This window comes from Ambystoma mexicanum, chromosome 3q (assembly GCF_040938575.1).
Source record: "Ambystoma mexicanum isolate Mex_15411 chromosome 3q, UKY_AmexF1_1, whole genome shotgun sequence".
NCBI classification, from domain to species: Eukaryota; Metazoa; Chordata; class Amphibia; order Caudata; family Ambystomatidae; genus Ambystoma; species Ambystoma mexicanum.
In genome coordinates, this window is record NC_090926.1 from 992,277,407 (window position 1) to 992,294,001 (window position 16,595).

Sequence of the window (16,595 nt, forward strand, 5' to 3'; positions counted from 1 at the left end):
ATGTAGTTGACTATGTGCTAGGGCTCAGAAAACGGATGGTACTTCTGATGGGCTTGGCTAGTGATAAATTGAAGGCAGGGCAAGCGCTGGTGAAACATTGGTACGACCAGAAAGCTTCCCTCATCAACTTTACACCTGGTCAGCAAGTCCTGATCATGAATCCAATAAGGCCTCGAGCTTTACAGGACAAATGGTCAGGCCCTTACACAGTGGTGGAGCCCCTGGGTGAGGTGAACTATTTAGTGGACCTTGGAAGGCCTGGACAGGCTCCAAAAGTGTTCCACGTGAATAGGCTGAAGGCTTTCGTCCCAAGAGTCGAAATCGCAGCACTGCTACTGGCTTCAGATGTTGAGGAAGAGGAGTCAGAACCTCTCCCCGACCTGTTCCAAAGCGGTCCTTCAGATAGCTCCGTTGAGGGTGTCCGAGTGGCCCCTCACCTGACTTCTGATCAGCAGGCTGAGGTGAAAAGTTTGCTTAGGCAGTTTTCCCCCCTGTTTTCACAGTCCCCTGGTTTGACACCTTGGTGCAAACATAACATTGACACAGGAGACAGTGTACCTACCAAAAGTAGGGGATACAGGATGTCAGATAAAGTACGGTCTTATATTAAGACCGAGGTCAACAAGATGTTAGACCTTGGGGTGATTGAACCCTCTAGTAGTCCTTGGTCCAGTCCTGTGGTGTTGGTTCCAAAGGCAGGCACTTCTGAATTGAGGTTCTACGTGGATTACAGGGCTCTGAATGCTGTCACCAAGACAGATGCACACCCCTTGCCTCGAACGGATGAGCTGGTGGATACTTTGGGTGCCTCCAAGTACCTCAGCACGTTTGACCTCACTGCTGGCTATTGGCAAATAGCTTTAGCAGAACATGCCAAGGAGAAGACAGCATTTTCTACTCCAGACGGCCTTTACCAATTCCGGGTAATGCCGTTCGGGTTGAAGAATGCACCTGCCACTTTCCAGAGGCTTGTGAATCATGTGTTGAATGGGTTGGACGAATTCTGCCTTGCATATCTGGACGATATAGCAGTTTTCAGTGCCACCTGGGAAGACCATGTGAAACACCTCAGGATTGTGCTCCAGGCTCTTCAGAAAGCCCACTTGACCATAAAGGCTAGTAAATGCCAGATTGGACAAGGCTCAGTGGTTTACCTTGGACATGAAGTAGGTGGAGGGAGGATACAGCCTCTACCCAGTAAAGTACAAGCAGTACAAGACTGGCCTACCCCCACTACGCAAACCCATGCCCTTAAGACAGTCAGTACCGGGGAACGCTGTTTCCCGTAGTTTCTTTTATCATGTTGCGGCTTTTGTGCAACATGACACAAGAGGGCACTGTAAGCTAAGTTACAGCTCTCTTGGGTCTCTAGCCTTCTACAGGCCCTAGATACTCTTTTAGGATGGTATTTTGATCGGTGCAAGTCATTCAGGGACTGGAATGGTGGCAGCGATCGTTTTGTTTATTTTGAGCTCCTTTTGGCGTTCTGAGCACGTTTTTCGCACGGAACCCAAAATGGTGGCCTGGCTCCCAAAATGGCCAGACCACGAGGCTCCTTTGTCCTGTCCACTGACCGTCTTGCTCCCTTCACCTTCCCCAGGTCGAGCGACCCGGGGCCTTCCTTATTTGGGCATGTACTTTCCCGCGAAACGTGGTTGCTTTCGCGGGCTTCTACATGTCTTTTGTGTGCCTCCAGGGTGTGGTCTGGGATGTCTGGTCCCAATACACATCCTGGGTGCCAGAGAGTCTAGGGTGGTGTGAATGCCTGGGACCACCGTGGTCCGTGATTGGTCCACGTATGGTATGTGTGTTGATGAGCGGATCTCCCATTGGCTCCCCTCCGTTTTGGCGCGAAGGGAACCGTGGATAAGAGGGAGCTGGAAACACCACTACCAGGTCGATCTCCTGAGTTCTCACGAACAAAGGAATACAGGAGCCAAGTATCCTGCAACCACGAGGCTGGACCGAGGAATCGCTGGTGACCCGCTGAAGGAATCCTCCTTTGCACTGCTGTCGTCCTGTGAAACCCTTTCCTCCTTGGATTGAACCAGAAGGCCTGTACTGGTGCTTCGACCTTTGGAATAGCAGGAACAGCTATTCCCGGCGACTTCATCATCTCCTGCCAAGTAAGCCTTCGGAAGTGTCTCTGGGCCATCCAGTTGACTGACCAGCTTACAAGGGAGTCCTGCTCTGTAACTGCCGCCAGGTTGTGTTGTATTTCGAGTCCTTGTCACTCTCCCACGCTTCGTACACTTGGCGTTCCCAAGTCTGAAGGGAGGAGTGTACATTTGGCTTGAATACACACGGCCGCTCCGTTGTCCTGCTGCGGCAACAAAACTGTGCTGGTTTCGTCGATTGGGACGTCTTTTTGCTCTACACGACTACGAGGCGTTTCCTGCTCTTCTGAACCTGCCAGCTGCTGAAACTAACGTGGAGAAGCCTGGGTCTGCTTGCTTCGGGGACCGGTGAGTAGTTTAGCTAGGATCTGGTCGCCCCCCTGCAGTATCCCATTGCTTTTCCCTGCTGTGTAAAAACAGCACCCTTTTGGCCGTACTCGCGCTCTGCTTCTGCCCGCTGTGGAGGCTGCGCTTGAGTTGCGGAACCTGTTCTCCTTCTGCTGTGCACTAACCCGAACTGCCTGACTTCCTACGAAGAGCTTCCCCTTTTGCCCGTTGGCACCGGCGTGGCAGGTACTTTGAGCACAAGGCTCCACTCTTCGCAGGGCTCGGACTTCCATCTAGTTAGGTGCCTCTGAAGGCGAACTGAGTCTAAAGCGTTATCGCACTGCCTGTTTTCCTTTCCTTTCAGGTGGACTACATATTTCGTGCTTTAAACGCTTGCGACTGTGTATTTGTATATATATTGTGTTGATATGGTATGTTTTGGTTTAATATTGTGATATTGTGATTTTCTCGCTACGGGCATTATTTTAAAGGCCTTAAAATAAATGTGTATCTATTTTTGATATAATAACTGTTTGGAGTAGTTTGTAAGCGCTCTTGCTTTGTGTGCTCATTGCGGGCTTTCAATCACCCTCACCCCTCTTGAGACCTAGTCTTGACCGCCGCGATCGCTACCTTGATTGGTCTGGCTTGTCCAGAGGTTACCCTGTTCCAAGTAATTAGGTTGGCCTTCTGAACTTCTGCGCCACCAGGACAGAGTTCAGAAATCCGTCTTAACAGTGAGTGTTGTGAGTTGGTGGTCAAGGATGTTTGGCATGGAGCTTTTAGTGTTTTGTTAGTGTGGAGAGACGTGGTGTGAGGTTGGAAGTTTATTAGTTATTGTCAGATATAAAGAAAGCCATAATATGGGTGCCTTCCATTTATTTGCATCTATTTGATACATTAATAGGACTGCTGGTGCTCTGAGGCTTCTTTCTGTAGACCAGTGTCTCTTACATGTTGCCCTGTTTGCATTTGTTATTTTGCACTAAACTAGTGGCTATCATGTTGGTTGATCACACTCCTTCTTGTTTGTTGCTTGTTCATTGTCTGCCTGAGTGCTCATTCGCCTGCTCAAGAGTTCTTTTATTTCCAATTTGGCCTGCAAGGGGGCCTGGTTTTGGCATTTCACAGACTATGACCAGATTCCTCCTTATTGTTTCCAAGGTTTGCGTGCCATTCGAGGGTCTGGTAAAAATCTAGGTCCTCGGTGCTGTGAGGGAGGCATGGTATCACCAGTAAATACTGACACAAGAGCTGCAAGTTACAAAACCTTTTATGGTTTAAAAAGGGGTTGCAAAACTTCTATCTTGCCCTATAACTAAGATGGGAGTATTGTTGACCATCAAACAAAATGAAAATACAGTCGTAGTCAGTCCTTAGTCAAAATAAAATGGCCTATACTAATAAACCTAATGCCTGCCCTCTTTCTTTTTTTTTAACCAACTTTATTCAAACACCTTAATTTTCAAATATTGTGTTGGCCAAAAATTTGATTAATTTAACACATAGCATTTGCTAAGGCCACATCTTAACCATTGGTGTGCAGTTTTTAGGTGTAAATTTGAACATTAGCTTAACTTTAACTGCAATCATTCAACAACCTTTCTCCTCTCCTCCTCCCCCCTCCCGGTTCCCCGATGGCATGGATCGGTCCGTCGGTTTTCGAAGGGATTGTTGTGTTCTGGCTAGTTAGTTCCGGCATGGAAGGAGAGTTTCTGGACTTGGCTTGTCAGTGCTCAGTTTTGGATCGCTTTTAAATGGTTTGGCCTAAAAAAATATGCTTCTCTGTCTCTGACATAGTCGAAGAAGGGGTCCCAGATTGCCCGAAATTTGAGATACTTGCCGTCTTTCAGGGCCCCTACCTTTTCCATGGCCATTACATTCCATGTTTTCACCCACCAGCAGGCTGTTATTGGGCCGTCTGGGTTTTTCCATGCTTTTACCAAGGTCATCTTAGCTGCCATTAGCAGGTGCAGTGCTTTAAGTGGGGTAAGAAATTGAAGGGGGGCCCTTGTTAAGGGGCGTGGCATCCGCTGTGGGCGTGGCCTAAAAGTGCACAAATCATAGTAGGGTGCGCAAACAAATATATAAATGTAGTAGAGCATTTATATATTTGTATGCGTACTAGTATGGTTTGTGTATTTTTCAAACCTTCTTTTATAAACATAGCAATGTTACATATTTCTATGTTTATAAAAGGTGGCTTGAAAGTGTACAAACCATAGTAAGTTACGCACACTTGTGTGCTTACCATACTATGGTTTGTGTACTTTTTAAGCCACCTTTATAAACATAGACATTTGTAACATATTTCTATGTTCATAAAAGATGGCTTGAAACGTACAAGCCATCTTTTATAAAGCGTTGAGGACGGATAAAACCCAAGGTGGTTTTGTCTGTCGACAAAGCTTTATAAAAGATGCCTTGAACTGTGCACGTTTCAAGCGGTCTTTTATAAACGTAGAAATATTTCTACGTTTATAAAAGATGGCTTGAAACGTACACATTTCAAGGCATCTTTTATAAAGATTTGCCAAAGGAGACAGGCACCTCAGGCTCAGTGATCGCTGCTCTGAGCAGAGATCACAGAGCCCAAGGCGTCTTTCACCCTCTGGGAACCCGCGGGCTCCGTGATCTAATCTACATATTAGATCATGGAGTCTGCAGGTTCACGGAGGGTCAGTGACCTGGCGAGGGCAAACAAAGGAACTGTAACTTCCCTGATGACCCCTCAGATGGGGGGTCATCAGGGAAGTTACAGTGACTGACAGAAGTGCCAGCCAGCCTCAGCGACGCTGTGGCTGGCTGGCACTTCTGTCCACTTGCCTAACGTTACACTGGCGGGCGCATCTCCCGTCGCGGCTGCGGCCGTGGCGGGATAATGCGTCCTGCCATGGCGTGGTGGGACCGGGGGGCCCCTGCAGGGCCCCGGCTCAGACCCACTTTTTGGAGACTGGCGGGGCACGGCCCCGGCCCACTTAAAGCTCTGAGCAGGTGGGTGATAAGTGTTGCGTTGTTGCCAGTTGCTGCATATACATCTTCGACCGTAATGCCCAGGAGTATGACTTTTGGTGCTGCTGGCAGTTGTTTTCCTGTGATTTCTTTTATGTGGCCCAGAACTTCCTTCCAGTACATGGCTGCCTTGGGGCAGGACCACCACATATAGTACAAGTCACCCTTGCCTCCGCATTTCCTCCAGCACGCGGGTGGGTAATTGGGGTTCATCTTGTGCAACCTTAGGGGGTTCAGATACCACCTGAAGCATATCTTGTGTGCAGTCTCTCTAATGCCTGTGCATCTGGAGGATTTCTGTGCTCTCCTCCAGATTTGGGTCCCCTCTTCCTCGGTGATGGAGTCACCTATGTCTTTTGCCCAGTTGTCCATGTATGGGAAGGAGTCGCTCTCTTGTGCACTTTCCAACAGCTAGTATATTTTGGAGACAGCTCCTACTTTGTCCCCTTCGTGTAGCGTTAGTTCCAGGCCCACCGGTACTCTAGTAGCTGCTTTCTTGATTTCCTTGTGTGTTATCCAGTGCCGGATTTGAATGTAGGTATATCTGCCTGTTTCCCTTACCCCAAATTTCTGTTTGCACTCTTCAAAATGTAAAGGGGTTCCCTCCTGAAAGAAGTCCTTCAAGTATGGTGTTTGTTCCTGTGCCTGCCCTCTTCCTAATACAATAAATCAGTAACTTCACTTAGAAACCTCTGGGTATTAAGCGCGTTATGAATAACCTATCATATGTCATATTATATCAAAAAGAAAAATCAGTGTTCAAAATAAATGTCAGTATGGCTGAGTAAACTACCTTCCACACATTTTGTAGCACAGGGTAAGGTGTCACACTTGGACCTTGCAACATACTCTGGCTTCGGACACAAGGATGCAGTTTGTTTTGTGAACCCTGGCTCACTTGGCCTTCCACAAAAGGCTCTAGATTATCCACTGGATCTCTCGCCTTTCTCTCACTCCAGTCTAGGTCACCTTTCAGCATATCATACAGTTCAAAAAAGTTTGTTTCCTCCTGGTTAGCACAATTCAGTATACAGGTTTCCCTCCGCCAGGCTCAAACCTTTCAATAACAATGTGTGGGGTTCCCTTCCACAAGCTTCAATCACACCTTCATAGGCTTCCCTCCGTTGGGCTCGAGCCTCCTTTCACTTTATTTCCGCTGTCGAAGACTTTTGAAACTGCAAGGCTTTTGCTCTGATCTCGGCATGACCACTTTGACCTTCTTTCCTCAAACGTTACTTTTTCTCTCCCACACAAAGGCCTCTTGGTAAATGTAGTTTGGAGCACAGTACTTATTTCAAAGTTCAAAGATATCTCTTACATCCAGGTTTCCCTCTGTGGGGATCTAACCTAACAGTTCCAAGACATTTCTCACATCCAGATATCCCTCTGCCAGGATCAAACCTAAGAACAGTTTAAATATTGCGTCTTAGTTTCTTTCTCTTCCCGCCGCTTCTTAGGCATCAGACATTTCACAGAGACTTTCGATTGGGCAATCTTCTTTCTCCGACCATTCAGATACTTTGTATCTTTAATTTACTGTTCTTTACAATGCTTTGCGTTCTCTCACGTCCTATCGACACACGCGCATCCTTCATTCGTCGGATACTGTTGCCATCAAGTTTCATTTAACACAGACAGACTTTCATTGCGTTCATCAACTCACCGGCTGTGTTACTTCATTTTCGTCTTTCTCAGCTTTGATCCTGAAGTCAAGGCTGATACCACAACTTACTTCCGCTGCACCTCCCCAACTCTACCGTTCACCCAGGAGGGTGGCTGGTATCCTTGAAACACAAAGTAAGTTTGTCTCTTCTCTCCAGCTGGGCCTGCTTGCGCAACCTTGAAGGCCCTTTGGAGGTAATGATTTGTCGCCGGGGTGTCCAAGGTTTCTCCATAACTCGGTTCTGTCCCTCGGTCTGTCGCTCTGCTCTGCCTGGTTCGCCACCGCCCTGAAAGAACTGGTTCTTCTCGTGCATTGCCTTGCTCAGAGTGTCTCAGTGTTCCACCTTTTAACCATGTGGGGAGTGCTAATAGGTACCAGGTGTTTGCAATTAAGATGAAGTGCCTGACCCTGCCTGATCTTATTAGTGGGACATGTCCTATGTATTGCATGGTTGGTACTCCTATCAGCCTCAGATCTCCTCTTCCTCGCTCAGTGTTTGGGTAGAAACGAGGGGGGAATCTGGGAAATTGGAATGTCCTATAAAATAGGACGGGGCAGGGGTATTTGGAAAGGGGGGATACCATGTCTCGCCATCGGGCGCTCAACCCCCACTCTCCAAGGGCCCTTGACCCAGGTGATCCTCTCGCACTTGCCCACCCCCATGTTCTGCATCCAAAGGCGATGGCCATGTCCTAGTGACCTGAGTAAAGGATCCCCCGGGGTTCAGGCAGTGAAACACCCTCTGGTTTTTCAGTGCTTTCTGAAATGTGTGATGGCCGTGCACCATGCATATTCCTTTAAGAATAATGTTTGAGTCTTGTGATCATGCCATGAATTCGAACAATGAGCCTCCTCACCATTTTCTGTTGTAACAAGGCATTGTCAGTAGCCTGCTTTTGCTGGATCTTCGCATTCTTGTTGAACTGTAGTGCCTGACTTTCTTTTGAATGAACTCTGGCCCTCTGCCATTTAAGGCACAATGGTTAGGGCATCCTCAACCCCCAAATTAAAAAGAAAAGCGGGATGAGGAATGCTCCGTTTGTCTCACTGCTTAAGAACATCTGACCATAATGTTATGCATTCGTAAACGCATGCATTTGTGGCATAGTACTTTTATAGCCTCCCTTTTCCTGTGGATGAAGCAGTGCACCACAAGCTCACCCTTCTCCACCTACTGAACAAACCATTATGGTCCTTGCAGTCTTTGTCGCAATATGCTGTGGTTCAATGCAAAGTGACAGCACCTCAGGAAGTGGATCACATGGTCTATTGGGGACAGACTTGCTGTGACTGCACTAGTGGAGTTTCCCTACCTAAACTCAACACTAAGCATATACAATGTTGCTGTTTGCAACTTTGACTTCAACACAGACCGGTCTTGCATCGGTCTCCCCAACTCACTGGGTATGTTGATCTTTCTGGCACTTTGTTCTTGGAGCCAAGGATGATAACATGGCAGCTGCTGCTGCTCCTCCCTGCTTTGGTCATTTATGCGGGAGGGCCTTCGGTATCTCCGACACACAATGCAGGACTCTCCAGTCTGGTTTCCTGGCCTTATGCTTTCTGCCTCGAAGGTTTCTTGAAATAACAGTGTCTTGCCAAAAAGGTCAAGGGTGATTCCCTTCTCACAAACCCTTATTGGTGTGTTGTCTTTCTCCCTTCATTCAGCTGCCGACTTGAAACTGCTGTACGTTTGTGTGCTTTTCCTCGCTCAGAGTGTGCTTTCGTGTTCCACCTTTTATCCGTGTTGGGAAGTCTAATGGAAGTCAGGTGTGAGTGATTGCCAGTAATTGTCTGACCTCGCCTGACCACAGTAGCGGGACATGTGAGATATACAGCTCGGGTGTGAGCCTGTTTCTTCCAGAGTGGGCTGCCCATGTGAAAGTGCTGGGAAATAGAAAGGGTAAAGGTTCCCACGTAGCCCACCTCTTAGGATGGTGTAAAGGTGTTGCAGGGGGAGGGATACCGCGTCTCACCATCCGGTGTCCCACTCCCCGAAGACTCATCTCCCAGGTGATCCTCCCGCACTGGTCCACCACCAGGGTCTGGATCCAAAGGCGATAGCTGTGCCCTGGCCACCTGAGAGAGAGGTCTGCTGGGACTAGCGGGTGAGACACCTTCTGGTTTCTTACACCATCCTGAAGTGCAGAGCACTGCAATGTTATATAAATATATTTTTATTTGTGGTGAAGTTTGTTGCACCATAAAAGTATCTAAACGCATCCAATCAGTAGGTGGACATTTAAAAAAAGTTTGTACCCCATTTCTCTTTAACATTTTGCAAATTAGATACGTTTTTGTCTGTAATACCTTATTTAAATAGAGGAAACTCATTTTGTTATTAAAGTAAATAGTACGAGACTCAATAGTCATGACTGGGGAATGGTAGTTAACTGAGAACCAAAATAAGCAAACGCCTGTTCCTTAAAATGGAGCTGTACACCAAAGAACAGCACGGGCCAATGACAGAAGGCAATCTTTTAATTACAGTGCGCAACATCTTGTTATAGGCAAGGTTCTGAAGCAATGTTAAATGTTTATAGTTGGCACCTATCAATTTTATTTTCTTGGTCCTGGTTGGGCCACACCTATGTATTTAGTTTTCCGTGAATAGGTATTATTATGTAGCAGTTCTTATGTATTGGACATTATTCATCTATGGATTTTATGTAAACACTTCTTTTTATGTGTATGTATATCAATGTTGTTGCATCTGGTGCAAAAGATTGAATTTGTTACCCAAACCCACTTAATAAAAAGAAAAAGAAATGATGGGACTTTTGAACTATGAATGAGTTGAGGTCAGCCAATTTGAAATGTGTACGATGAAATGATTGCTTTTCTGTTCTAAATGTAGCAGTCTACTTGAATGGAATCCATAACTAAGAGCTGTTTGCTTCATGAGAAGGTTTGTATTGACTGAGGCCGCTTGCACTGAGGAACAACATTAATGTACCATTGTCATTCTCTCCACAGAGTCTCTTGGTTGAAACATGCCATTGAGAAGAAAAACCAATCTCTGTCACACCTCAACCAGGTAATTCACCTGAGCTGTGCTTTTCTCTCAAACCAGAGTAGAAGCCAGCCAATTAGCTGCACTGTTACTGCAACTTGGAGCCGTGTGTTACTTCAGAACTCTCTGCTGGTCTCTTGCTGCTTGGAGAATTTGACAGAGCATACACTGGAAAATGGGTGGACACTTTGCATTCGCGTGTCCGCTTCTGACTTCATTTCCAACACAGATTTTAGAGGTTCAGCTACTACTTACAATTTTCCAATCAATAAACTTCTTCCAGGAAGTAAGACAGAAATGACATTCCCATTGACCAGTGGACAAAATGGTTGTTTGGAGTTGCCAGTCATAGTGTCCTGCATGCTCTTTTACAGCCTTACGGGAATACTTGGCAATGATTTGATCTCCCCTTATTCTCAGAATTCTCAGAAACGCCCATCTGTTGATCTGCTAGAAAGAGGAGGCATCTGTTTGCCACTGAAGGAACATGTGGTTGATATGCTGCAGTGCCTTCAACCTTACGATGAAACAGAGCAGCAAGTTGGGTCTTCAACACCCCAGGGATGGAACTTGATGTTGGATGCTGTGGAAACGTTTCTCAGTTTGTCCTTCAATACATCAGTGAATAATTCTGAGCTCAACGCTAGAAATCATCACCAAGATGTGCCTGGCATCGGCGAAAGCACCTACAATTCACCTTTCCTGGCGTCCATCAAATTGTCATCATATCTGCTGAAAAGCACATTGAAGGGAAACTGCTCAGGTTTGTCAGTCACAGCAATGATTTACTTATTTGTCTATTTTAGTGTAAAGAACAAATCCAACTGACGTGCCCAGTTTGTAGCCTGTGCACTTGGGAAGTTATCACTCTGTTTTGTTTTTGTATATTATGTTAGGGATTTTTTGTAGCACTCTCGAAACACTGGAGGGTTGCTTCAGAGAGCAGTTTAAAGGTGTTGTGTGGGAGAGGATGGAGGGAGGGTTTGCAACAGTTGTATGAAATGTGCAGCAAATTAATTTCACTGACCTTCTTAAATTAATCTGGTTTGTGGTAGTATAGAGCAAAATAAGGTTTCAGAGGGTGGCTTTTTCGTAGCATAGGGTTTTTTGCCCAAGTGGAGGGTGGCAGATTTAGGAGCCTAACCTTTGGTGTCTGGAAGGAATACACTGGTGAGATAATATGTACTGTGGCGGGCTGGTGTGAGGAGTAGGAGACAGAGATGGCAATGGCATTTCAGTATGCTTGTTCATTTAAAAAAAGAAAATACATGCCTTTCCCTAATTCTAGAGGGTGGTCCCTACCTAACCAAGAATTAACTATGGTTTTCCTAGTCAGGGCGGAAGTCCAAATAAATATCAGTTATTTGTCCTCTACTCTAGCCCTGCCACTAATCAACAGAAAGAATCCTAGATAATACTAGGGGAAATGACCCCCTTCTCCTGGTTCAGTAAGGATCAGGCTTAGGGCAATGCCCAAGAGTCTTTATTTCAGTTCTTCTTCCTGCAGACAAAATGCCAGGAGAATGAATCCCTTCTCCTGGCTCCACAAGTCCAACCTTCTCTTAACAGTATTTTATTAACTTTAAATGTAGCTTCTGATTCAACAATTACAACCCAGCAGAATGTCTCCCTTTTCCTGGGTCCATTACTCAAAGTGCTCTTCTATCTGGTTTTTCACAATAGTTCTTATGAGCCCTTGTAGTTCCCTCCAGGCTTCTCCGAGGGCTCTCTTGAATGTATCCCACTCTTTATTTCTGATATTAACGCTCTTGTCCCCCTCTTTAAGATGAGGGCTATAGCTTTCGAAACTGTTTACTTTGGTTACTTTTGGAGCAGTTATTGAGATGATTCTTTCACAGGCGTTCTTACCAACTGTTCTTATCATAAGTGCAAATACTGGGACGAGGGAGATCACCACAGAGGCTTTCGTCACAACTCTTATTCTCAATATGTTTACTGAGTTGAAGGAGATCACTCCCAAGTCTTGCTCCACAATTCTTATACTCAATGCAATTATTGGGATGAGCAAGTTCACTCCTGAGGCTTACTTCCCACGCCCCCTCTCCCCTACCGGATACCCCGTAACTCCTGTTACCTTTACTTTGGCCGGAGTATGTCTTTAGTTCCTCATCGGATGTCGGGCTTCTATGTTCCCAGTGAACGCTTGTTTGGCTTCGCTCTCTGCGGTCCCTCTTTGTCCCTTCAGGCATTTTGGGCAGGCGGTTTCGGCATAGTTGTGGGACCTGTCGGTCCACCTCCTTGAGGTCCTGCTACAGTCTCTCAGATTCCAGCTTCAAGTTTTGTTTGTTCTCGCTCGGCCATAGAAGGGATTTGCTGGTCTGCGGCCGCCGTCTTCCCAGCATCTAGATTTCTCCTTTAACGTCCAGTCTTCTCTCCCAGTTTGAACCTCCCAGCCTGACCAGGCTTTGCACCTGTTGCTCGGTTTACCAAGTCCTTCTTTGCTTTTTATCTTGTTGAGCTGGGGCCCCCCCCAGTGAGTGTCATAGTCCATCATCTGGCTTAGTTGTGTTCTCCGCTTGCCTCAAAGGGGCTGTCTCGTCCCAGTATATTTAACATAAGTGTTCTGTATGACTCCATGAATGTTCTTCTTCTCCTCTGTAACTTCATAATACAAATCCTGTTCAGACTGAAGATTCATATTGATGTATCTAATCTTACAGGAAGAAGAGGAGGAGTATCACAATAGCACAAAGTAGTACTGTCACCCTGAACCCCGACAGATATTAAGGGTTTCATAGTTTTTAAGGAAATAGGGTAAGGGAGTTTGATTATGGAACAGGAGTACTTGTCCCCATAGGGGGAGTCTGTCCCTACCACCGGTAGTAGGATTATCGGGTAGTGGCCTCACCTACCTAGCCTCACAGGGAAAGGGGCTCCGCTTTGGAGAGATTTGACGTGATCCCATGAATTGTCACAGTACATGGCCTTCGAAGTCTCTCTGGGATGGGCAATGCATCCTGATTTTATTTTGGGGTTAGCTATAGGTCTGTGCAAATGCTTGGTGGCTTTCATGGGGTTACCAAAGAGAGTAAGAGTGGTTACATAGGTTGGGGGAGGAGCAGCATGTCACACTCCCAGGTGTCAGGTATGTCCAGTGGACAGATAGGTGAAAAAGGCTAGGAAAGAACAAAATGGGCTTTTTGGATACCTTTATGTAATTCCAGTGTGCCTAGAAACAGATGCCATCTACAAAGGTAGGTGGTAATTGTTAGGGCACATGAGTTTTCATACTTTTATTTCTGACAATCAACACCCCTAACATCATCCTTCATCAAGACACTACAAGACAAAGAAGTTGGTCTGGCTATGAGCTTCATCTCAAGTATTGGATTCACAATTCAGAGGAGTAGCATCGTGTCACAGATGGCCTCAAGAACACACCGTCTCACAGAGAAGGTACAAGTGTTTTTTTATTAAAGATTTGGTAGGGGCTCGCTAATGTGTCTCTCTCTCTCATATCTCTTATATCTTTCTTGGGCTGTTCCCTCCCTAGTCCATGCGTCCTTAAACCCAGGATTGTCACTACAGATGAATAACCCTTAAACCCTAAACTGCCTGGTCGTGATGGCCTAAGGGCATACATCCTCTCTTACTCTCCCTCTCTCGGAACAATCTTGGTGAATCCTAAATAAGGTCCCACAGGAAACGAAATCCCAATAGTCCTCCAACTGGGTTAAGTACATTTCAAATATCCAGGATCCACTTTACCTTTTCTCGCACACCGTTCCTACATCACTCGCTCTCTCCCTTTCTCCTACTCTCCTCCCCGCTACTCCACTTACTGTGTTTCTTCTCTCACCCTCACACTATCTCTTATGTTCCTCTGCGGTACCTCTCTCCCACTCTCTACTGCCTACCTCAACCCTTTGATCTTACTCTCTACTACTCCTTCTCCCTCTGCTCTCCCCTTCCATTGCCCACTACTAATGTCTTCTTTCACTCCACTGTCCTCCCTTTACTCTCTACTATGATGCATGTTTCTCACTACTACTCCTGTTCTAGTCATACTATGTGCCGCTACACTCTCAACCCACTGCAGTCCACACTACTATGCTCCTCTCCCACTACTTTACACTCCAGCTATCTTCTCCAGTCTCATACCGTTCACTCACCCAGCCACATTTCTCAATTACCCCAGTAACAACCTCTTCTATCACCCTTAATTTCACTCACTCACCTTGCACACACTCTCACACCTAAGTGCCACTTTCTCTTAGCAGCCAATACCTCACCTTGCACATGCTATTGATAATTCTTCTTCATACCCCGCTATACCGTGCTGCCTCCGCCTGGTCTCTTGGTCCTTCTGTTCCTCCCTTGACTGCATCTGAAAAACCCAAACTGATCTGGTTTCTGGCTCTTTTTATCCTCCCACTTTACCTACCTTTAGTCCCACCAGTGGCAGGAAACGAGAATAGTTCCCTGGGCCAATTGCTGGCTTGCTTTACCCCAAGAGCTATGTTACAGATACACAACTGTATATCACAGGCTTTAAGCCTCTGGCCTGTTTTGTCTGTGTGCCCTCCAGTATTTGGTAATGGTAGCCCAATTGAAACAGCACATTTCCTCTAATTTTTTAATTTTTTTATTTTTTTTTATTTGGTTGGTTGATTAATCAACCTTTCAGATACAAAAGTAAAAATGAAATAGTTAAACCAACAAGTTTTACAATTTGTAATTTGCAATTTAGGAATTAAAACATTTTTAAGTCAATTTAGAATTATTTGCTTAGATTCAAATTCATATGCGTTCAATATATTGCAACATCAGGGTTTCAATTAATTCATATCAGTTCCACAATGTTTTAAGTTCAACCACCATTCAAGATTATATTCCAAAGTTTTCAATATCCTCTGACAAAGCAATATCCAAAAATTGTACAATTGCAATTCTTATTCCCAGTTTGCTACTCGAAAAGATCTTAAACCAGATTTCCTCATCAGTCATTGACGTATATGTCTGTAACAGTAATGTCTTTGCCTCATCAAGTCCAAAGCTGGGCAAACTACTACTTACATGTTTGAATGTCTCTCGACATAATTTGTTGTGACAAAAACGACAATGATTCAAATCGTTAGTAATTAAACCTCTCCTAGCCATAATTTCAGTTGTATGTAACTAGTTAAACCTAAATCGCAAATATTGCTGCCTTATGTAAGGTGATGGAAATTTTACTAAATAGTCTGACATCACTCGAAATCTTTTGTGACCAAACATTTGGCTGTCAAAATCTGTGTAGGAGAAACATTTTCCCCTAGTGCAGATCCAAACATTTTGATATAATTTTAACTTAGCACGATTTAAATTTATTAACAAAACATCTAGGTTTATAGAGGCATCAGATAGGACACAGTTTCTCCAAGTGCAGGGAAAAGAGTGGGTAGAGGTTACAAGATAGTATGCAACAGCACTCAATATTATTATTTTTATTATTATTAATATATTGTTGTTTTCAAGACCTAAAAGACATTTACAAAAAAAAAACACATTTTCCATATTAATTGTACATAGAGTGATAACAGACCAAGTTCATATCTTATTATAGGTAATGGAGTACAATTCAGAAGTTTTAGAACTGTTTTCCAAAATCTGGATTCATGCAAATCCCACATTTGTGAATTATGTACCAGTTTAGTTTTATCACCATACAGCAGAATTGGAACCACTTTTGCTTGATAAAAAGACATGACCTGCTGGTATGAAAATTTGCCGTACTTAGACATTAGTATGATAGCTTGTGTTTTCAATGATTGCAACGTATGTGTCAAAGATGCTATATATGCAGTTTCTGAGAGTTTATTGTAAATTGTTATGCCTAAATATTTATATTCAGGAACATTCATTAATTCAACATTCTGCAAAAACCATTTATATTTTTTACCAGCCAATTTAGGATGTGTCCGGCGGGTGACGACTTGTGTTTTGTCCAGATTAATAACAAGGTTATTAGCTGTGGAATAAGTAGATAATCTATCTAATAGATTTTACAACCCGCTAGGTGTTGTTGACAGGAGGACTAAATCGTCTGCATATAACATCCAGGCTATCGATTGTGAGCCCATTTTCGGTGCATCAGTTATTATGGTAGCAAATGATTTGCCCAGATCTAAAATAAACTGATTAAAAAGAAATGAGGCCAATATGCAGCCCTGTTTGAGCCCTCGTCCTGTGCAGATTGGTGCAGACAGTGTTCCTTCTGTTGTCAATCTGACTTGCAAAGTGGTATTAGTATGAAGAAGCTCGACTATTGCAAGTAGTGAAGGTGGACATCCATATTGCAATAATTTTCTTTACAATAGATCACGATCGACAGAGTAGAACGCAACCCGAAAGTCAATAAACGCCAGATATAACGGTTGACTCCGGGTAACGCAGTTAGCTCTTATCATGTTCAGGCTAATGATATTTGGAGAAGTGCCTAGACCAGAAACGAAACCTGCCT

The 16,595-nt window shown here is 44.8% G+C and overlaps 1 protein-coding gene across 1 annotated transcript in view; it reads left to right on the forward strand.

Moving 5' to 3' along the window:
- The window catches only part of FAAP100 (FA core complex associated protein 100), a 673,738-nt gene that overhangs the window by 463,279 nt on the left and 193,864 nt on the right, over positions 1-16,595 (forward strand). The window contains exon 6 of the mRNA XM_069655145.1: positions 10,096-10,895. Within this exon, the coding sequence (XP_069511246.1) occupies positions 10,096-10,895 (800 nt within the window). The remainder of the gene's footprint in view (positions 1-10,095; positions 10,896-16,595) is intronic.